The sequence below is a fragment of the Elaeis guineensis genome, chromosome 3 (genome assembly GCF_000442705.2).
Source record: "Elaeis guineensis isolate ETL-2024a chromosome 3, EG11, whole genome shotgun sequence".
In the NCBI taxonomy this organism is placed as follows: Eukaryota; Viridiplantae; Streptophyta; class Magnoliopsida; order Arecales; family Arecaceae; genus Elaeis; species Elaeis guineensis.
The window spans coordinates 91195320-91218101 of NC_025995.2; the positions used below are offsets into that span (position 1 = coordinate 91195320).

A 22782-nucleotide genomic window follows, 5' to 3' on the forward strand; every position below is an offset into this window, starting at 1 on the left:
TTTTGGACATTTGGTTATGGGTTGTGCAAGTGAAAGGTGGAGGCTTGGAAACCATTATGCAGTTTTTGGTTATTTTTCAGTGGTGCTGGACTCTGTGTAGTCTTGTGGACATAGTTGAGCGGATAGATGAAATTGGTAGTTTTCAAGGATTTTTCTTAGTTGTGGACTTTGTTGAATTGAGGCTTTCGAGTGTTTCTTTTAAATACGGGCATGTGGATTTTTAGATGCTTTGATGTTTTACCACTAGCCGTTGTGCTAGGAATTTAGCAGATAAATTTTCTTTGTTGTTATTATTCCTATATATGTGAATTACTGGTGCAAGGTCTTGCATGTCTTTTGGGGCTGAGCTCTATGGTATGTATGGCCGTTTCACATGCCTGGTTTGTACGGTGGGCTGGGGTTGTGACTGCTAATATGTGGTTAATTTATCAGGTTTTGTCTGTTTAATTTGTTGAGCCCTAGTTTGTGAAATATGCAATTTACTTTTTTTTTTTTTTTTGAAATGCATGTGGATGCTCATTATCTTATTCTTATATTTGCCATTACTATTAATTGCAAAACGAAGTCCAGATATGATGTTGTCACAAGGAAAGACATGGTTCAAATTTGTATCTTGAGATATCTTAGAACTAATGTGTCTCCTAAAATGTTATTATTTATTATACAACTTTAAAAAGTACGAATTATCATGAAAATCAAAGAGTCCTTAACTCACCTTCTTTAGGAATATGATCTTTCTGTAAAGTTTGAAAGAAGCATGTTGAAATTTCGCATTTTTTAAGCCTCTCTTGCCCAAGTCAAACTCTTTTTTCTCTTCTATAGGTCTATTAGTAAATTTATTTATTTATTTAAGTTTATATTGTAATACTTAGGTGTACAAGCAAAATAACTTTACCATTTCTATGGGTCCATTCACCTAGGACATGGGAAATGATTTTCTAGGAACTGTTGTTCCATCTTGTGCCTTTTTTATCTAAAACAAAATTGGTTACATTATTTAAAAAATTTCAGTATAACTGATTTGATTAATTAGATTAAACACAAAAGTTGGACTTGCCTTGTCTTTTCTACACTTTTCTCTAGAATAAATACGCTAGCTAGAATTACATGCCTTTTACTGATTTGATGCATTCCTACACTATGGCTTTTGAGTTCTTTGACATGCTGCTTTCATCCTGATTAATCTTTGCTTTTATAGTATGGAGGCTTTTCCTTTATAGCTAAAGCATTAGCATGATAAGCTGGAGACGCAAAGGTAGGTGCAACCTGCATGACTTGTTCCAGTAGTCCATCAACTAGATGATATCCTGATAGACTTAAAAAAGAGGCCTGCTTTTGCTTGTGGTTAGGACTGTTTATGTGAGATGGTGTACCTAGAAGTGAAGGATTAGTATTTTGGAAAAGTTGATTTTAGGGGTTTATAAGAGTTTTGTCCCTTTTGCACGCCTCCTTTCAGAATATTGCCTTTCTGTTAATTGAAAGAAGCATTCGGAAACTTTGCATTTTTTTTTTAAGACCTCTCTTCCCCAAGTCAAACTCTTCTTCTCCCCCACTTATTATTAAATTAATTAATTTATTTAAGTTTAGATTGTAATACTTAGGTGCAGAGCAAATAACTTCACCATTTCTATGGTTCATTCACCTAGGGGCATGGGAAATGATTTTCCAGGAACTCTTGTTCCATCTTGTAATTTTTTTTAATATGGTTGCGTTATTTAATTTTTTTCAATATAACTGGTTTGATTAAGTAGATTAAACCAAAACTTGGACTTGCCTTGTCTTTTCTACGCTTTCGCTGGAACAAATATGGTAGCTAAAATGACATGCCTTTTGATGGTTGATGCATACCTACACCATGGCTCTTGAGTTCTTTGACATGTTGATTTCATATTGATTAATGTCTACTGTTTATAGTATGGAGGCTTTTTTTTGATAACTAATGTGTGAGCATGATAAGCTGTAGACGGAGGGAGAAGCAACTTTAAAGACATGTTTCCAGCGATCCATCAACTAGATGTCCTTTTATAGACTTTAAAAAGAGACCTGCTTTGGCTTCTGTGGTTAGGTTGGTTTATGTGAGATGATGGACCAAGAAGTGAAGGATTAGAGTTTTGGAAGAATAGGGTTTAGGGGTTGATGAATAGGGGTCAGGCTTGTGAAGTGTTTTTTTCCTTTGAGGGTTAATAATGGATGGCAAGACTTTCTAGTGTTCTTAAAGGATCATATTGGTGCAAAATAAATTGATTATAGGCCCAAGTATGATCAGATCTAAAATCGCTAATCAACTGCAGAAAATAAACAGTAGAAACATGGAATGATAGGGAAAATAGAATAAGTAAAGATAGAAGAATCAGAGGAAAGAAGAAGAAATAATAAAGGGTGGGAAGATACCTTGGTTTATGTTCCTTCATTCAATCAAATCACCTTAAAACCTCTCTCTCTCTCTCTCTCTCAATCAAAAAAGAGGATGACAACCCATATATAGACTCAAAACTGGACAATTTTAATTCATGACCTCTGAACTCAAGACATATCCAAGCCATCAGTTAAAACATAGAAAGAAAAATTTAGAAGACATAAAAATCCCTAAAGGTGCTGCTACAGTATCATGAATAATACTGATGAACAGTACTACTACAGTAATTTTGCAGCTACTTGACGATAAAAACTCTCAAAATGTAACTAAAACTTTTGATAAAACATGGACTGCTTGGATCTTTTGAAGTAGTACTGCCCTGCATCACCAAGCCAACCCAGAGTGTTTGGGTTGCAAATTTTGGAGGTAGATTTGGTGGCTGGGCTCATTGTCTGGTCATTTCAGGTTAGATTTGGGTTATCTGTTGGATGGGTTGTCTTGGGGTGATTCTCAACCTGTCCTCCACCTATGCTCTCAGAAGCTCTTCCTTCTCCCAATGATATTCTGAAGGCAGAGCTTGCAGTACTTGATTATCTATTTATTGTTTCCAGTCTCGTTTGTTAGTCCTGAATAAACAAATACCAGTTAAATTCCATGAACAGATGTGAACCAATAACAGTAGGGAATGTGTCCATAGAAGGTAATGCACAAATGAATATACCCTGCAGTCCATTCTGTTAAATTTTTGTCATGACTGTACTGCAAATTTACTTGAATATCGAGGGACATATGAGATAGTAATTTTCAGATCTTCCATATGGCACAAATTGTCAGAGATCTGATACCTTTAAGAGAAAATACCTTTCCAGTCCTTCAGAGCTGATATATATTAAATAATAAAATCGTTAATACTTTTTACAAGGAAACTGACTGTTTTTGGTAGCAGTTGAAAGCTTCCTTTGCTGAATATTGCATGAACCTTTCTTCATTTTGTAAGTTACATCTGGTGCCATTGTATTTTATTCTATACTCCACATTATTTTTTTATTTTTTAGCTGCTCACGAAGTTAATGCTTAACTATGATGATTGCATTGTTTTTGTGATTGTTTCACATCACCTGGTTTCAGGTTCTTGAAATATTGGAATTATATCGAAGGATATATGAAGAATTTCTTGCAATTCCAGTTATTAAGGGAAAGAAAAGTGAGCTAGAAAAATTTGCCGGCGGTTTTTATACTACAAGCGTTGAGGTATTCAAAAAGTTAGAACAGTTGTGACTGTTGCATGTTATTTTTTGTTAATTTTCGTGCATAAACATGAATTTTTAATGCCATTAATGATTTACTTTTTCTAGTGCTTGATAGTTATTCAACTGTTTTCCAGGCTTTTATTCCAAATACAGGTCGTGGGATACAAGGTGCCACCTCACATTGTCTTGGTCAAAATTTTGCAAAGATGTTCGAGATAAATTTTGAGAATGAGAAAGGTGAAAAGGCAATGGTCTGGCAGAATTCTTGGGCATACAGCACCCGCACGGTAATTTCTTGAGCTATCAATAGCTATTAGGATATTTGCTAATCGATAAGCCTGAAGTGTTCTTGTTCTTATAATGAGTTTCGTCAGACATTCCCTTAGCTGATAGTTAAAGAACATGTGACGATAAACAACGGGTATAACTGGTCGTTAGCCTATGTCTTATTCATTCATTGTGCAAGTTCTTGTTGTATCTTTAAGCCTTTTCCCCACTTTTTCTGAGCTCTTTTTAGGAAGTTAATTTTGACAAGTTGTTCTAGCCTGAATCAGTTAGGGGCTGTGGCCAGCTTTTCTAAATCCAGTCAGTTCAATGTGGAACTGCTGATATTATATAGAATTCTTTTATTCTTTTTTTTTTAAATGATGATTTCTTCGTAAATGGAAGGAATATCTTTGACAGAAAGATATAGAAGAAGTTTCGTAGTCCTCGTGGTGTGCAGAGGTGAAAGTTTCAGCCATTTATTAGTATACTAATCGAGGGTGGGCGAACAGTTGTAAAATACTCAGTTATTCTTTTATTCTTTGCGTGATGATTTTTGCAAAGCAATGTGTATTAGGTGTAATGCTTCTTGTTATGCGTTATCAAATACCGTGATTACTGTTGTTGGTTGACATTTTATATCCTAGGTGGTTACTAGAGGGCCCAGGTGACAGACTGACTAAAAGATACTCATCATTCTTTAATTGAAGTACTTCATTTGTACTATATTATTTTGTAGTATCTCATAACCATTTAACATGTCTTAAAGCACATATACTATTTTTAAAACTATTAAAGTACTTTTTGAATATATTTTAGTTTGTAAAAGTTAAACTAAGCATAAAATAGAATATAACACAATTAATACAATGTCATGTATAGTTATTGTCTTACCTCAAGTTGTGGAGTTTGCAAAGCCTTCAATTTGTCATCTTGCTTGAGGCTAGAGTGTAGACATCAGGTATTAAATGAAAGGCCTTTCTGCCATTTGTTAACACGAGTGTCTCTTTTTGAAGGCAATCTAATTTCTCGCCTGGGTCCAAGTTGTTTGGCATAGACAAACCAACTAGCGCTTTTAATAAATCCAAAATGATCATCTCATCAAGGCATCCATGATCATCAAGTGCAGAAGCTAGAACAAGTTCCTTTGTTTCATGTTACAAGCCTTGGAAAACATGGCTGTAATTAGATGCAAAAATAAGCAAATTTATTATAATAACACTCAAAACTCTAAAGCTTTCAATTACTTTAAATATACATCATTTTAGCTATGCATGAATGAATAATCATGCCCTGTTACCCAGTTTATGAAGAATGGTAATGAAAATGTTGTGTTAAAAATATGTTTTTGTTTTGGCTTCATTTTTAGATGGTGCTCTCAACTCAGAATGTGTTGTAACATCTCTCCTTTCTGTTGGAAAATTGGAAAATCATTTCTACTGTAATGATCTTTTTTGTGTTGTAGTCTTTATGTTGTCTTCTTCATGGGATCCTTTCTATGTTTTTGTTAAAAAACTTTGTTCTAATATTTTTCTTTGAAGTTGTGCATGCCTAAAACTTGTTTATTTGTTTCTTAAGGAATATGAAGTGATGGAATCATTACTATCTGTGCTTTAAGAGTGAAAGTAAATCATATACCTTGTCTAAGATGAACTACTTTTCCAGATAGGGGTGATGGTGATGGTTCATGGGGATGACAAAGGCTTGGTTTTGCCACCTAAAGTAGCATCTGTCCAAGTTATTGTGATTCCTGTACCATATAAGGATGCTGATACACAGGCAATCTTTGATGCCTGCAGATCGACAGTTGATACACTATGTAAAGCAGGTTTCAGAGCTGAGGTGGACTTAAGAGATAACTATTCACCTGGTTGGAAGTACTCTCACTGGGAAATGAAAGGTGTTCCTCTGAGAATCGAAATTGGGCCAAAGGATTTAGCAAATAAACAGGTAGATAAGGAGCTGAACAGAGTTATCCATGCGTGTACATAGTTATTTTTCTTTGGTGGCGACCAAATTGATCCATTGAAACTCATGCTTGCATGTACATGTGATTTTATGTGTGTCCTGGCACGTTTGCATCCGGTTGGTTGGTGTGGTATTAACATAATAATCATTTTTACAGGAATCTGAAAATTATCTTATCTAACACCATGGCAGTAAATGCATAAATACTTATCTTTTTTATTACTTTAAATTCCTGTTTTTGTAAATTGTATTTATATTTCATAGTTGCTCAAATGGATTATTGGTGTATTCTCTTTTCAGTTCTGTATCCTATGTTATTCCTGGTTGTGTCTAATGTACAAAGAATGTAGATGGTGTACAATACGAAGACTAGTGTGATAGTTGAATGAATGATTAGTGATTTAATTAGTGCGGTACTTCCTTTATTTCATATTTTCCAACTGGACATTATTGTGTATATTATTTTTAATTAGTTTTCTGTTTATATCATTTAAGTTGGTGATATAGAATAGAACTGTGTCTGTACCACTGAATGGAAGAATGTGTTATCGGTCTTTTTGGTCATGTTTCGGTAAGACATTGCTCGCAGAAAAATCATGTACTATTTTTAAAGTGTTTGCTCTAAAGGTCAAACCTAAAATACTGTTGGACACTTGTAAATCCAAATTGTGAACTCTTTTATTGATTGGAATAAGAGGAGCAATTATTTTGGTTAGTGAAGCAAGGAAACTTTTATTAAGACAATGAGGGAAATATGAAAGGAATTAAATAAAAGTATCTAGATTTGACAACTGTATTTATGTTTAATGCTTTGGTGGTGTGATAATAATGCCATGGCAGGGAGATCTTTTTAGAGTGTCAGATTGCTGGTTCTGTCAAGGAGGAAACGAGGTCTTGATAATGACCAGTCGTAAGGCACACAATCTTAGGTCTTGAATTGGAAGTCATAACTCGGATTTGAATGAAAGAAAGAGAAGCCTAGGTGAAGAAATTATATAATGAAGGAATGAGATAATGTGAAACAAGAATCCTGGCTGCAAAATTGGGGAAGTTACAAGTTATCACCTGGATTTGCAGAACATAAGACACTCGAAATTAATATGCTCAATAGTCAATACATGTACCGTGCACCTGCATGATTCTCTTGAGACCACATTGTGCTCCCTTATAGTGCAAAAGTTCTCTCCTTCCTGTGAAATCTTAACACAAAGTGAAAAGCTAGTGTTCATATCCAACACTATCTAGCATTGAGAATGGGTGTGTCCACAGCAGCTATCCCTTGTGATCGAGGCTACCAATTAGCAAGTCCAACCACATAATAAAAAGGTGAGTGTTTTTAGCTCCCTTTCTCTCTTTTATTTTATTGAGACGAAAATGAACAAACTGCATAACTTATAACTCTGAATCTTTCATCTCTACATTTAGATCTAAGCAGACAATGTTTCAAATCAACCATAAAAGGATCTAAACTTTGTACTTTCCAAACCCTTCAGTTTAGCATGAAATACCCATACGAGACATTTAAACATGGATATTAGTATGACACTCAGACCCAGCTTCACAAGAAAAAATTCTTAGATATTGAAAGGATTAGAGAGTTGGATACACATCTGACTCGCAAAGCTGAATTGATGTAACATAGCCAGAGCTTTAGGTCGGGCAATTTGGAAACGGATTTTCTTAGGTTTTGACTGTCATAGGTGCAATATTAAAAGAAAGGTCCCATTTGAAGACCAATTTCAGATCCATCAATTGCCTTGCCTTAGTTTGTCCTGGAAATTTGATTACACGGTATCCAGAGGTTCAACACTCGATAACCTTCTTGTCTTTTAGTAGTCTTTGGAAGCAAGATTCTCATGCTACTTTCCCTTTATATGCAAAAGTTGTTGCACTGCTGCACTGGCAGTTTTCTTTTAAGAAATAGAAAGACTCCAAGGAAAGGATCACCAAGAGCATCTTCTGAACACCAAAAATCTGTGAAGAATGATGGCCTTCTCCCTCAAGTAACAAATCTCAAATTGTGACGAATGATGACCTTGGATTTTCACATTAGTTTCTATTTTCATTTTTAAACTAATCCTCTTAAGAATATGGCCTCATATTAGTTGTCAACCAGATTTTTTTGTTTACTAAATCAGATGCACTTAAGAGCAGAGTCATGTGTGCTAGATTGTTTGGCTTGTACATGGTTCCTGTGTCTATCTTGCTTGGATGCCATCATATGTCTATATAAGATCAAAAGTTTATTTGTAACTTGTATTAGCTAGAGACTTCATTTTTAGCTTTTGAAAATGCGGACAGTTTTGGGTACTTGGATATGACATAACTTGGCATGACTTAGTTGGACACTCCACTTTGAAGTGTCTTCCAGAAATGACATAGTTTTAAGTAAGGAATTCTGTACCGGCCTGAACTGGTGGGTACACCTCATATCGAGCCAGACCGATGGGGAATCGGGACGGTTTTGGTGTCCAAAACGGTTTTCGAAGGGAGAGAGAATAAAGAGAGGAAGAGAGAGAGAGGGGGGAAGAAGGAGAGGGAGAGGAAGAGAGGGCCTTTGGAGGCCATCCATCTTGTCGAGGTTGGTAGGCATGGAGGGAGGGAAGGAGAGAGAGTCGGAGGTCCTTATTGGGTCTCCGGAGGTCGTCGGAGGCCTTTGGATGGACAATGCCTCTGCCGCGACATCTTCGATGGCCGGTGAGCCCAGATCGAGGGGCTTGAGGGCGGCTAAGTCGGAGGAGGGCCTCCGCCTCCTTCATTTTCGAAACAGGTGTTCGCCTCTATTTCGGATTTTTTTTGGATTTTAACGTGTGAAGTTGGCAATCCAGTTGCCGACTTCTCGAATTTTTATTTTTTATAAAAATTTTAATATATGATTTATTTTTTTAAAAAAGGGTGAAGTTGATAACACTATTGTCGGCTTTGTTCATTAAAAATAAAAAAAAATAGGGGCAACCTCTGTTTCGAATCCACCATCCTCTGCGACCCTCGATTGCCCCTCAGCCGCCCTTCACTCCCTCTGTGCTACCTCACCGGCCGTCGAAGAGCTTGCAGCGATGTCGCCACCCGTTCGGAGGCCTCCGAGGGCCTCTGGTGAGCCGGTGAGGTCTCCACTCTCTCTCCTTCCCTCGCTTCACACATACCGACACCCAGCAAGATCCTAGATGGCCTCCGATAGCCACCGGAGGCCCTCTCTTCCTCTCCCTCCCCTCTCCAGCCCTCTCCTCCCCTCTCTCTCCCTCTCTTCCTTTCCTCCCCCCTCTCTCTTCCTCTCTTTCTTCTCCCTCTCCCTTCTCTGCCCTGTCGGTTTGCGCCGGTCTGGGCTGGTATGGATCTGTATCGAGCCATACCGCCAACCGGCCGGCATGGGCATGGGTACTGAGTCTGCAAATCTTGGTTTCAAGTGTTGGACACTTAAATTGTCAACCATGGATTAAAGTTATCACGATTATTCTTTATTAAGTCAAATATCCCTAAATGTGCATAAGGAATAACTTTTACAACTTAGTATGATGTTCAACTAACGTACACCTAAGAATGCTTCAATGTTATATATGTGTGAGTGCTTTTATATACACATATTTGTCTTGTATGTTTGTTATATGTACCTATTTGTGTCTGTATAAATTGTATAAATAGGCATGGATGTGATGGATGTATACCATGTCATCATGCCTAGAATTTTAGGAGGCTATAGTTGGACATGACACCGAAGCATTCAGGTATTTTTAAGTTTGATGACCAAGACCTGATACACCTATAGATATATGATATATCAGCAATAGGCATCACACGCTCTTGTTATGTATAAACCAAACGAGTGGTTCAATGTCCTAGTCAAGTCACTTAAATTAGATAAGACAATAAAATATTCAGTTGCTAATATTTTCACATTCCAAGGCATGGCTTACATCCAATGTTCAAAATACCAGAAGAGGTATGGTGTCATATCGGGGATTCATTGAAAATGGTTATTGATAGGTAGATATAGATGCAGCCATTTTTGACATCCAAAACTCTGGTTCCGGGCTTTTTATCATTTTTTTTTCTTGCCTCAAAGCTATGGATTAGCAAGCAATAAGACAGAAATATCGAGTTAAATGCTCTAATCAAAGTTTCTCTGTGTGCTAAGGTTTATTGTGCATGCTGAAGTCATTAATATGTATATGTGTCACCAACATCACATACCTTGCAACTTAAAATACCTTTAAAGTATATACATGTAAAAGTTAACAATCAAAAGTAATCAAAGAGAGTGCCAGCTAGTGCAGTTGTTAAAGTCATTGCTAGTGGTTACTAATGACTTGGGTTCGATTCTCGCCTTAGCCCAATTTGTGGCTGGGTTAGCTCTGGGCCTAGTTCTTATTAAAAAAAAAAAAGTTGCAGACAAAGAAGCATAGTTAATTATAGGATGGTCACTACTATCAACTTTTGTAGCACCTGTAACCAAAATCATTCAAATGGTCACTATTATCCTCAATGATCAAGTACTTGACACTAGTTTACTTATCCATCTTCTTTTATTGATTTCTTAATTTTTCAAAATTCTTATGGCATGTCCTAAGATTGATTTTCATTGATTCTTTTGGTCTATCAATTTATCCTCTTTTCTTTAGTGATTTAACAGCATTATCTTAACTTATACATGTTAATTAATTAAAACAGAATTAATACGAAATTTATAATAATTTCAGTCCTTGGCTTGGGTGGGTTCTGAGCACACCTAAGTTGCACATATTGTGGGTCAAATTTTGTTTGTGTCTGTGTATCTCTGGTGCAGGAATTGATGTAGAGTCGTCAATCTGATGCGAAAACCCCTTTTGCAACTTGTCTCTTTTGTTGTTTTCACATTCAAATGGTAGAAAACAAAGAGAATCTCCCTTTAACATTACTTCCCTAGCAGTAACCAGATGTACCAATCCGTTCAAGAGCAATCTTGGATCTGTTTAGGGCAAACCAACCTTGATTGGTCCTCAAAATACTCGATCCACTCTTGATTTAGGTTATCCATAGGATGGTCAAACAATTTTTGTTCTATTTAGCCTCCTTGTATCGCAGAGGCCTTGATACATTATGTACTGAGTGGTACACGCTAAGCTGTTCAACATTTCAAACCTTGCCTGCATTCATTTGATGGGAGGATTGATGTTTGTTTCCTTTCACGTGGTGTTCATTGGGATTATACAAAAAACCTCATTTACATCAAAGCACTGTGGCAGCCATAAAATAGTGGCCAGTCAAAGTGCAACGAACTGTTTCTTTACAAGACGGTGACATGGATAATTCACAAATTTGTAAGTCTGCATATGCCTAGTAATCTTTACTATCATATAACACAAACACATGAGTGTACATATTCCTTAATCATCATCATCAGCATCTCCATCTCTGGCTTAAGTTAATTGTTACTTGAGACCTCCGTGCAAACTTAAATTTTCAACTTTGATAACAAAAAAAAAAAAAAAGAAAGAGAAAAGAACTTGTATATACTCTTCAAACTTTGATTTATCAGTCTAACCCTTACATATCTAAAATCTGATGCAATTGATAGAAAAAGGTTTTGCATGCAGCCACGTAGTTGATCGAGTTTGTATTAAAGAAATTCCCTTTTTCATATATGCTTCTAAACACCTTAGAATCTGGCTTATTTAATTTCTAGCTTTTTTGCACTATTTAACTATTATACACAAGGTTTGTCGTCTTGTAGCATCAAAATTTGATGCGTAGTCGTTGATAGCACCAAAAATAACTCTACTCACTACGTAGGTAGGATGAGTCGAGATCGTATCCTCAGGGACCTTGGGCTAAGTTGAGATTGCAAAATAAAAGAAGCGTTGTTTTGATTTAGAAAATAAATTATCTTAAAATTGATGTAATAAGAAAATAAAGAGCTCGGGAGTTTTGAATTAATTTTGTACTAGCAGAGTTGTATCTCTTTCTTTTTTTTTTAATTAAATTGATGCGATTAATCTTAGGAAAAATACCTATCTTTCCTCGGCACGCCCCATACCCGTAGATCACGGTGCGTCTCCGGAAAGTACTAGGTAAACAACTCTTCTTTCCTCGGCACGCCCCGTATCCGTAGATCACGACGCGTCTCCGGAAAGTAAAAATTGTTCCTAATATTAATCTAACAGGAAAGCATAAATAAAAGCATATGAAAGAGAGCAAATAAAGAATTCATGACAATTTAAATAAAAAGCATAATTTTATTGCATATAAAGAAATACAAGAAAGTTTAGAACAATAAACCCGCTCTGTGTCGTTACAAAGTTTCTTTTCCACTCCCGAGACTGCTAGCTAGCTGCTCATGAAGTAGTCCCTTTCTTTTCCTCTATGCAAGCTCTAGAAGAATTTTGGGATGATCCTCAAATAGAAGTACAAGAGCCTTTTTATAGGTGTTAGGAGGGAGGAGTTTTACATAATTTTTCGATATGGGACTAAAGAAAAAAATACTAAAGACCGCGCGTCCGAATGCCGCACCCGCGTCCGCGCCCACCTGCATGTCGTCCGGCTCCGCCCTCGTGTGCGTCGCCTGCGCGTCTGCTGCCGTGATCCGTGCGCCGCTGTGCCGCTCGCGCCCGCGCTGTGCTGCTCGCCCCACGCCCGCAATGCCGCGTTCACGAGGAAAGCACCCATGAAACAAATAACAAAAGTTTCCCAATTACAAAAAGAAACTTTTGTTTCTTTAAAATGATGCCTATATCCTTTTGGATTCCTTGCATAGTATCTTTATTTTTTATAATACCGTATGCATCCTTCTTTTATTTTAATTTCGTTTTAAGTCCAATTTTCTTCAAACTTGATCTTTTTGATCTGCGAATCAGACTCTTTGTATCGGCGATCACCTTTCCTGTAAAACATAAAAAGAAACATCAAATGCTTAATAAATAAAATAAAATAAATATAATTTTCTGCTTTAAAATATTAATTTAAGTGTTTATGTACTGGATGTTGTACTGGTAGTGGTGGCATCCTATGATAGTGTTGATACGCTCAGTATAGGGTCAGTTTTGGTATACCGAGTATCGGTACATACTGGTTCAGTGCGATATGATATAGTACGGTAGGTACACACTTGTACCAACTGGTACAGCAAACCGTGGTTGTATATGCAGCAGATATCTAAAAGTTGCCATTAGTATATGCGTTGAGCACATGCAATACATTTGTGAAATTTTGAGGGATAGATTTGTGCTAAAAAACTTCTTTTTTCTCCAAATAGTTGTTTTGGATTAATAAAATACATTCTTTCTGGGTTATACACTTGATCCTCTTTTTATCACTTTGCAAACAATGTTTTTGAGTGATGTATATACCAATGTGTTGTAAAAAGAAAGGATTTGTTTTGATGTTAGAGGCATGCTTCTTGGAATGCTAAGCTACATGATCGGTGCATGACACAGAAATTCTGTTATACCTATGTGTTGTAAAAAGAAAGGATTTATTTTGATGATGGGCATGCTTCTTGGAATGCCAAGCTACATGATCGGTGCATGACACAGAAATTCGCATGGATTCCCATGAGTCACCTATGTGATTGCTTCATCAAGTGTGAAATGAATGCCATCTCATTGTTGACTTATCTGAGCCTCATCAACATGCATCAATTTACAATATAATTGATGACAACATCGCAAAGGTTTTGCCAGATGTCTATATAGCTGAGTAGGTTTTCTTGGCTTTTTGAATCGTTGCTTCCTTTATTTTATCTGATATATCTCTAAAAAGAAACTTGGATGCACGATGGACATCACCATAGGTGCCACTGCATACTTTACCATAATCATTTCTTGGATTTTATAAGAACAAGACATTTTAAGTGTGAATTTACGACTGATCTCAGATACAAGAATTATTTGGCTGTTTGGGTATGATATCACAAGATTTCAATACCATTGAATTATGAACTATATCAGCAGAGAAGTATATGCTAATGGATGGGATGGGTAATTTAGATTTTGAGAAGGGTAATTTGATTTATTCTGGAATCCTCATTCTGAAAGCTGTCTTTTTTCTGTTAGTATAAATGAATTTTTCCTTGATAATCATATGATTTGGCGTTATGGACCGAGCACTATGGCGGATAGCGGATTTTGTTATATCATCTTGCATTAACATGTTCGTTTTATATTTCTTTTTACCTAGAACATAATTTTTTGTTTAATTTTCAGGTGCGGGTTGTTTGCCGTGACAATGGTGCAAAGATGGACATACCAATGCACAGTTTAGTAGAACAAGTAAAAGAGATTCTATCCAATATTCAAGAGAGCCTTTTTAATGCAGCAAAACAAAAGAGAGAAGCTTGCGTCAAGGTCATCAATACATGGGATGAATTTATTGCAGCTCTTAATAACAAAAAGTTGATTCTGGCTCCCTGGTGTGATGAAGAGGTGTGGTATATTCTTATCATGAAAGTTGTTTGGTTATAATCTATGTAATATTACCTACTCACTTGTGGGGCTGTTAGGTCATTTATTCCGTGAATTGGGCAAAATCATTATTCTAGCTTAGATAATATCATTATTTTCAGTGTGAGGGTGTGGAATGACAAATGAACATGAAATGGAATAACAAATGTTTTTATTTTAGGTGTTCCTGATTTGTTAAAACCATTAATTATCTACATAGATATGTACTTCTATGGCTTTTAAATTAAATATGTTCAAGGTCAGTGTTCATTACCTTAATGAATTGCAGTGGACTTTGTCTAATTTTTTCCCTCAGAAAAAAAAAAGTCTAGGTTACATGCAATATGGTTTTCCTGCTAAGAAGGCAAAAGTGTTGATGGCCGTTTTTTTAGTCTATAGAAACATATAAGTGCTAGTGCTTTTACTCTAAAAATCAATTATGATACTAGCTTAGTGATGTTCTTTTATTTTTAGAATGATTGAGTGGGTGCAAAATTTGGTTTCTCCAGAAGTAATATTGTTATTTTCAAACATGCTTCCTTGCAATTTGCAGTTGCTTAGTTGTTATTTTAGGAAGTTAAAGAAAGAACTTGCTTGAAGTTGAGGGGAGTTCAGGGAAAATTTGACAGAAGAGAATGACATAGTTACTCGGGAGCTGGAGTTCAGATGTATGCTTACGGAGGAAGAAGACCTGGGTAGCCTGTTGGATCCACTGGCTGACATTAGGGTATCTGAGGAGGAGGATCACATGAGGGGTAAACACAATCAGTTTTCAGTTAATAGCTTCTACCCTTAACTTCAGCAAAGTGGGTATGGTGGCCCTTATACCTGAGAAAATCAAGGTGTTCTGTTGGAACAAGATTTTCATGGATTCTAATCTGAGAAAACATAGTTGAATAGGGTCATTAGTCTGCAGTTTTTGTGGTAAGCGTGAGGAAACTGGAAAGCATTTTCTGCTCCATTGTGGTTTTGTTGTGAAGTCCATTTGGCAAAAGTTTTGGCCATAGGCTACACCTAAGAAGCTTCCTGGAAGACCTCTGGGGTGGGTTTTTTTTTTTTATTATTTTTTATTTTTTTATGTTTGTGTGTGGTGGGTGGGTTTGGGGGGGTGGGGGAGGGGGTGTTTTGTGGCTTTGTTGCATACTTGCCTCTGTAGGAACTTGATTGTTTGCTATGTTATACAATCACTTCAATTTAGCCTAAAATACCTGCACTGATACTTGAACACAGTCATTGATATGACATTTGGATATGGCTTTATAAGAAGAAATTCTTAGATATCTAGTGGGATCCGATGCTTACACATGCAACCCCACCCGAACACAAACCCATGTCAATGCACAAATGGAAACCTGGTCAGGATATGGTAGCAGCTTGTATCTGTTGGGCATTGTGGTGGGATAGTAATGCAAGAAGGTTCGGTAGTAAGAAGCAAAGAGGCCTGCAGCTAATTAGAAGAGTAATGAAGTGGTAAAGAGTGGTTTAGAGCTGCTTCAGCTCATAAGCAACACAGTATGTAGGACCTTTAAGAGACTGAGTTCGTTTTTATAATCGATTTAGTTTTTTTATGTTGGATCGGTCCTGTATTCCTTATGGTTTCTGTTAGGATGCATTGCCAGGAGCTGTTGTTCAGGACCTGCGGTTGCCTCGGGCTGTGTTGTTTTTTATTACTTTCATTGTCTCAGTGAAATTTTTTTAGGATCCTTGAGCCTAACTTTTCCTCAAAAAACAAAAAACAGAACTCCAAATAGGACTCGTTCCAAAAGGTTTTTCTTTTTGATGTGGAGATGCATAATAAAATTCTAGGTGTTTCAAAAGGTTTTAGGATCTCGGAGAATCTGGATGGCAAGTAAAACCTACCGCAAGGAGGCAAAACATGATCAAATGGTGCTTATTGCAAGGGGGTTCTTTGATGCAAATGAGTGAAGTAGCATTGACAAGACTTATGTCATGTAGGCAGGATAAAGACTGTTGAATGATGGTCATGGCTTCTTTCCATTTCCTCCTACCTTAAATATAAGCTTGTGGGAATGATGTTAAAAAGTTTGTTGAGCTAATATTTGATTTTTGAAGTGATCTTCATTCTAGAACTCCATCACAATACTTCTTTTTTACTCCAAATGCTACCAAATAGCTTTGTTTGGAGAGTTGACAGGTTCTGAATAGGCATATACATGCATGCATACCTTCGTGTATATGAGTGCGTGTGTGATTGCATGCGAGCATGGGGGTGTGCTGCGTTTGTTTGTTCATGCATGTGCATTTGCTTGGGGTGTGTGGGTGTGGTTGTGTCCTTGTAAGTGTAGGATTTGGATAAGAAAATTAGTTTTTCTTGATTGTCTAGTTATTTATGGCTTCTATGGTGTCCTTGTGGTTTTGTGTTTTTGTTTCTCTACAAATTAGCAAAATATCAAATGGAGATTGAATTTTAAGACAGCACTGCACAGAATTCCTGTTACCCCCTGCTTTTGTTTTGCACATTTTTGAATGCAGTAAAATTCCTTGCTTCCAAAATCACTAAATATCTCAGAAACAATTTGAGACAACAAGGGTTTCATGACATGGTGTTCAGTCTAGTTTATTTTTTTTCTTGGATTCTTGAAAAAAAAGGGGAAAAAACAAGTGTTACCATGCTGTTCACGTGTGAAACCGGCACTGGGTGCAAAGATGTTGACACCCCATGTAATGGTACATACTGGCAGTACCAGTCTATATCAGTGCTACTGATGGTACCTTACTGGTGGCGCACTGGCATATTTTTTTCTCTTTCTTTTGAAGCCGCCAATTTTGGTACATATGGTGATGCTCTTTCAATCTAGTTTTCTTCTATTTGCATGTTGATCTTCGAAGCATAACCTCGTTGATTAAATCGCCCCTCTTTCTTTTCCGGCTGCATCATATAATCACTGCTGGTACTACATTATTCCAATGAAAAAATGGATTGGGGTATTTATTTTTTCTAGTTAATTGTAGAAACACATTTACTTGCCTGAATTTTTGAACATGTCTTATTACTAGATTTAATAGACAATTGAAATTGTGCAGCTGTGTCCTATACAAGTTAGTGATGTGATTTATTTTCTTTAGATTTAATAGACAATTGAAATTGTGCAGCTGTGTCCTATACAAGTTAGTGATGTGATATATTTTCTTTATATAGGATGTCGAAAAAGATGTGAAAGCTCGAACAAAGGGAGAACATGGAGCTGCTAAGACATTGTGCACGCCATTTGATCAGCCAAGACTTCCTGAAGGTATCACATGTGTTAATGTTTTACTTAACAGTTTTAGAATTCTTTCTGATTAGCTGTGGAACGAAGCCTTCATCTATAGCTGGTTTTGTTATTTGTGAGATTTATATCCAAAAAAACAAAGAACTTTGGGACCCAACTCTAGTACCAAGAAAAGCTATATTACCATGTGTCACAAAGGGATTGGTCCTTCATATTTCAACACACTGCATCGCACTGACCCTGTGAATGGAACCAATTCTCTCGTATTGGATGGCATAAAAAATGTCTTTGTTTCCATCATGGGGCACCATAGCATTAATCTATACCTAATTGTGCCAGAATAATTAATGATCTCTAAATGTATGAGTGTGTCTATATAGAATGTGAAAGTGTGCTAAATTACATTCTAAGAACATCAACAGTTCTTCATCCTAATCATTAAAAATGCTCGTGATGAATCAAGTGTTAAAACCAATTGCAGCTCTTACAAGGAATAATAAAATGCAGTATAGATCCAAGTATGTCTCATGCATATTCCATGGATTGGATCATAATTCTTGAGCTGGCCAATTTTTACCAGTCTTATGGTTTATGAATATTTAATTTTTTTATCTTAGTATGCAAAAGGAAAAGGAGAAAAAGACAGACCAAACTTCGTTTCTTTGATTGAGCTGGAGATGTTAACTAACCTATCCCAAGCATTTGGGGAGGATCAAAAAATGAGTAATATAAATCTTTCTATTTGATTTGTGAGATCTAAAGTATGGCATATTGTGCTCATAAAAATATTTCTGAGCAACTGCTTACCTAGCTGTTAGCCATTGAGACAACATTTACTGAATCAATATTGGAGATCGTACCAGCCAGCAATCAGTTCGGCCGGAACAGGGAGGGAGGGAAAGAGAGAGAGAATTAGAGAGGGAGAGAGAGAGGCGGAGAAAGAGGGTTGGCAAAAGCCCTCATTGTCCCTTTTTTTTTTTTGTTGTTTGGGGGTGGGGGGAGAGGAAGGGGAGGGTCTAAGAAAACCCTAAGCCTAACCTGTGAGAGAGAGAGGAGAGAGAGAGTTAACAGAAGCCCCAATAATTAGGGTGAACGATGCTTATGCTCCAAACCGGCTGGTTGGGTATAGTTCAGCCATCCTAGCATTGACAACTCTTGGGATGAATGTCATTCGCTTTCCCCACTTCTTAAACTATCTGACTGGCTAAAATGTATTCATTTCCTCCGTGAGAGCCCTTAAAGCCTATCATGGACAATCTGATCATTTCAAATGGAAAGTGCCTGATTCATGAGCATTCATTTGGCATATGAAGGCATGGGATATCATACAGAAGAAAATAGAGATCTTGGAAAGCAAATTCCTGAGTTACCGTAATTTCATGTCTTGTCCCTTTTGTGTCGCAAATATGCTAAATTGTGTAACATATATTAATATTTTGTTTGATTCTTCCACTCAAATTGTTTTCCCCTTCTAAGATTTCTGTGCCTTGGGCTTTTTTTTGTTTTGTATTCCTACAATATTTCCTTATATTTCCAATAGGTATTTTATATTTTTATTCATGTGCTTCCTGTGGAACTACTGTTTCTGGTCATACTGAATATTGTCAATTCTTGTGTAGGAACTCTTTGCTTTGCATCGGGAAAGCCTGCAAAGAAGTGGACTTATTGGGGCCGAAGCTACTAATCAGGTGGCCGATATGAAGATTGTGGTTTTCATAATCATTCACCAAATTGATTGAGAATGGGTGGTGCCTATCTCATGGGCACAGATTTGTATTTTTCACCCAGTACCGTCCTATCTTTCTTGAGCTTTGCTCAACTGATTTTGTTAAATTGAGGTGTTTCATATTGGACTTCGGCTGATTTCACAGAGCTTTTAGATTATCAGATACTGTATATTACGTTGTGGACCTAATGGTGTCTATTGTGCAAGCTATATATTAGATGAATTGAATATACTGTAACAGTTTAGAGTTCATACTCACTTTGAGTTGAAAGAAATATCTCTTTCTCTATGGGTGCATTTCATGTGGGCTTGCGGGTTCCATTCTTCACAGAAAACCTCGCACATATATGTTTTGGGGGAATAAGTAATTTTTGGTATGGTTGAAAAAAAAAAAAAAAAAAAAAAAGCAAGCAAAGCAGATAAGAAGGGATGAGGAAGGTCACTCTTATCTCATGAGAAGGTCTCCTTTCTCATGCTGTTTCTGGGCTCAAAGCCGTGGAATTCAGTTAGCGGGGTCTTACAATTTTTGAAATTTAAGATAAAGGCCAGCAATGTAATGGCCTCTCTCTTGAATTTCATGGTGTTGGATTCATGGAGCAGCAAGCTCAGACATAAGAAGGAATTTCTTCAGTTGGGGTTGGGTGTGCCCATCAGAAGAGGTGGGGATTGAGAGGTGGAGGGTGCCATGCAAGGGATGGACAGCACGTTGGCTCTCTTTTGGGTCACTCTCATAGGGTCCTCAGTTCTTTCACTCTGGCTTTGATTGCTGATAAAGGTGGTGCCATTGTAACAGAGGGGAGAAGAAGTTTTTGCAAAAAGAGAGAAAAAAGGTGGAGTTCAATCAGTCTTCGGATCCTATTTACATGCTATTGCTGGCTCAGAGCGTGGATTTCAGTTAGCGGTTTACATTTGAATTAGATAAGTCAGCAATGTAATGGCTCTCTTGATTCATGTGGTTGGATCATGGATGCAGAAGCTCAGACATAAGAAGAATTCTTCAGTTGGGGGGTGTGCCATAGAAGGGGGGGAGAGGTGGGGTGCATGCAGGGAGGATCAGCACGTTGGCTCTTTTGGTCACTTCATAGGTTCATTCTTTCATCTGTTTGATTGCTGATAAGTGGTGCCATTGTAACAGAGGGAGAAGAAGTTTTGCAAAAAGAGAGAAAAAGGTGGAGTTCAATAGTCTTCGGTCCTATTTATAAGTGCAGTGCTATATCACCGTCATTGGTGTCTTGAAAGAATACAGCGTCCATTAAGAATAAATACCTGTCTTTTTACTATCAGAAATAAATTTAAGCGACGCTTCGTAAATCGGGATAGAATTACGTGGCATATGCTTATAGGTCCTACATTTTTTCAGACATTATTCTGTTGGAAAAGTCGTAGTCATCGTTCCCATGACTGCTTGCATTAAAAAGAGCAGACCTCAGATCGGCACTCTCAAATAATTGCCTCATATCGGCATGCATGGATAATTGTCTTTGATCGGCTCAAGTTTCAGCGGTCTTTGATCGGCATAATTTAAAATCGATCCAGCTACTGTTGGAGTTTCTTTATTCAGAACATTCCTACTTCCTACGATCAAAACTAAGTTTATGGTAGAGCTTAATATCTTAAGTCAGTTTGTGTGCTGAATATGGAATAAAAGTGCGCAATCATAAATAAAAGATAGAAATTATGAAGAAAAGAAGTTAAGCTTCATTCATTTTTCAGAAGTCTTTACAACAATTTCGAAAGGTCCAAGTACAAAAGAAAAAAAACGAAAAGCCTATGAGGTAGCATCTGGAGCTGAGGGATCCATCGTGGGTGCATCGGCTTTAGTGGGTTCCTGGAGTTCATCCAAAAATTTAGATTTAATTCTAGATATTTGCCAGCAATCCTGTCTCGGACTAGCTACTTCCTACCAACGTAGGCGTCAGTAGAAAATTCGATTTTCTCATCCTCATATTCCACTGACACCCAAAAGTCCGCAACAGCCCTTGAGGTGGCATCTGTCACCTTCTTCTTTGCTACCTCAGCTGCAGCTTTATTCTTCTTGAGCTGAGCTTCAAGCTTCTTTATTCTCTCCTGCAGTCGAGAATTCTCCTCGACAGCTTCTCTTAGAGCCACTTCGGCATCTTCAGCTCTTCTTTCAGCGACGTCGGTCTTTATGGAGGCCTCTCCAGCCTCCTTCTCGGCTCTATCCTTTGTCACCTCGAGCATTTCAGCATCGATCTTGTACTTATTCGCCTCCGTCGATAGCTCGTGGGAGTGCTCCATGTACCCATTTAGATAATGGGCGAGCTACCAAGAAGTACCTCTTATCAGTGAATATGATGAGTGTATGTTTCAAGTAAACAAAATGGTAGGAGTTTCAACTTACCTGGATGAAGCTCTCCACAGCTTTTCTCCTCACCTCCTGCATGATTCGACCAGCAGCTTGTTCGTGTCAGTCGGGGCTAGTGAATAGCTCGTGCGTCAGTTGATAGTCTTCCAAGACTGAAGCCTTGAGCTTCAGATTAGCTGGCACAGTCCAAGAGACCCCAACTATCTCAGCTGGCTTGTTTTTCGGAGAGAATGTGATGATAGAAGGGGCAGGCAAGCTCGGAATTGTCTCCTTAGGGGCCGGCATGCTCAAAACTACCTCCTCAGGGACTCAACTAGTTTGGCTGCTTCGATCTCCATCAGAAGCCGGAGAAGTCGAGCCAGATTAAATCCTCATGACTCTGAAGTTGCCGGCATGAGGAGGCTCAGGACTCTCTGACCCAGGAGCTGGCAGCACCGGATGGTGCCTAATCTTAATACAGGTAGTCTGACCACTCGCAGGCTTAGCTGCCCTTTTTTGATGGGTCTTCTCTAATTTTTTTGGTGGATCTGGGCCCATCTCTGTAGCCATCTCTACAACCAAGGCTACCAAATGGTTAGCGCAAAAGTAAAATGAAAATTGAAGAATACAAGGCTCTGAGGCAGGTGATCTATGCGCACCTTGAGGAGGCTTGGCTGATGCCGGCGTTGAACAATGTTTGTGTCGACAGAAGTTCCTTAGTGTCAGGACCTTGAAGTTACATAGGGTCTCCACTCCTGCCTCAGGCGTTGATCCAATAGAAGCTCTTTTAGCACGACCTCTTGGGGTTCACCCCAGGCGATGAACCCCCAGTCCTCGTCGGATGTTTGGGAGACAAAGAGGAACCACTCCTTCCACAGTGGATAGTGGTAGGAGCATCCTGTATCAGCGAGCAAACATTCTTCCTCCTTCATGTCATCACGTACCACAACCACGTGAATCAGGATGCCTCTTGAGGCTGAAGAAAGAAAGAAAAACTGCAATACTGGGATTAATCCCAGCCAACATGCACATTGCGGTGAAGCGTAGATATACTGCCATGAGTTCGAAACCATCGAACACGACGACATTTCAAGATGTTGAAGGAGAGTTATGAAGAATGGATGGAGAGGAAGCCTCAGCTCAGTCCGAAGCATTCTCATAGAGGCTCATCTGGTTGGGGGAGGTTGGCAAACTTGGTCATTCGGTCCCAAAATTTTTAGTTGGAACTCCAGAGGGATTTGAAACTGCTCGTGGAGCAGCACCACGTCC

At 37.9% G+C, this 22782-nt stretch overlaps 1 protein-coding gene across 2 annotated transcripts in view; it reads left to right on the plus strand.

The window, feature by feature from the left end:
• The window catches only part of LOC105042074 (proline--tRNA ligase, cytoplasmic), a 35869-nt gene extending 16373 nt beyond the window's left edge, over positions 1-19496 (plus strand). For both annotated transcript variants that reach the window (XM_073253967.1, XM_073253966.1), the window contains exons 7-12: positions 3485-3607; positions 3741-3893; positions 5536-5820; positions 14013-14231; positions 17410-17503; positions 19102-19496. In XM_073253967.1, the coding sequence (XP_073110068.1) occupies positions 3485-3607; positions 3741-3893; positions 5536-5820; positions 14013-14231; positions 17410-17503; positions 19102-19166 (939 nt within the window). In that variant the 3' untranslated portion in view covers positions 19167-19496. The remainder of the gene's footprint in view (positions 1-3484; positions 3608-3740; positions 3894-5535; positions 5821-14012; positions 14232-17409; positions 17504-19101) is intronic.
• The last annotated feature ends 3286 nt before the right edge of the window (positions 19497-22782 follow it).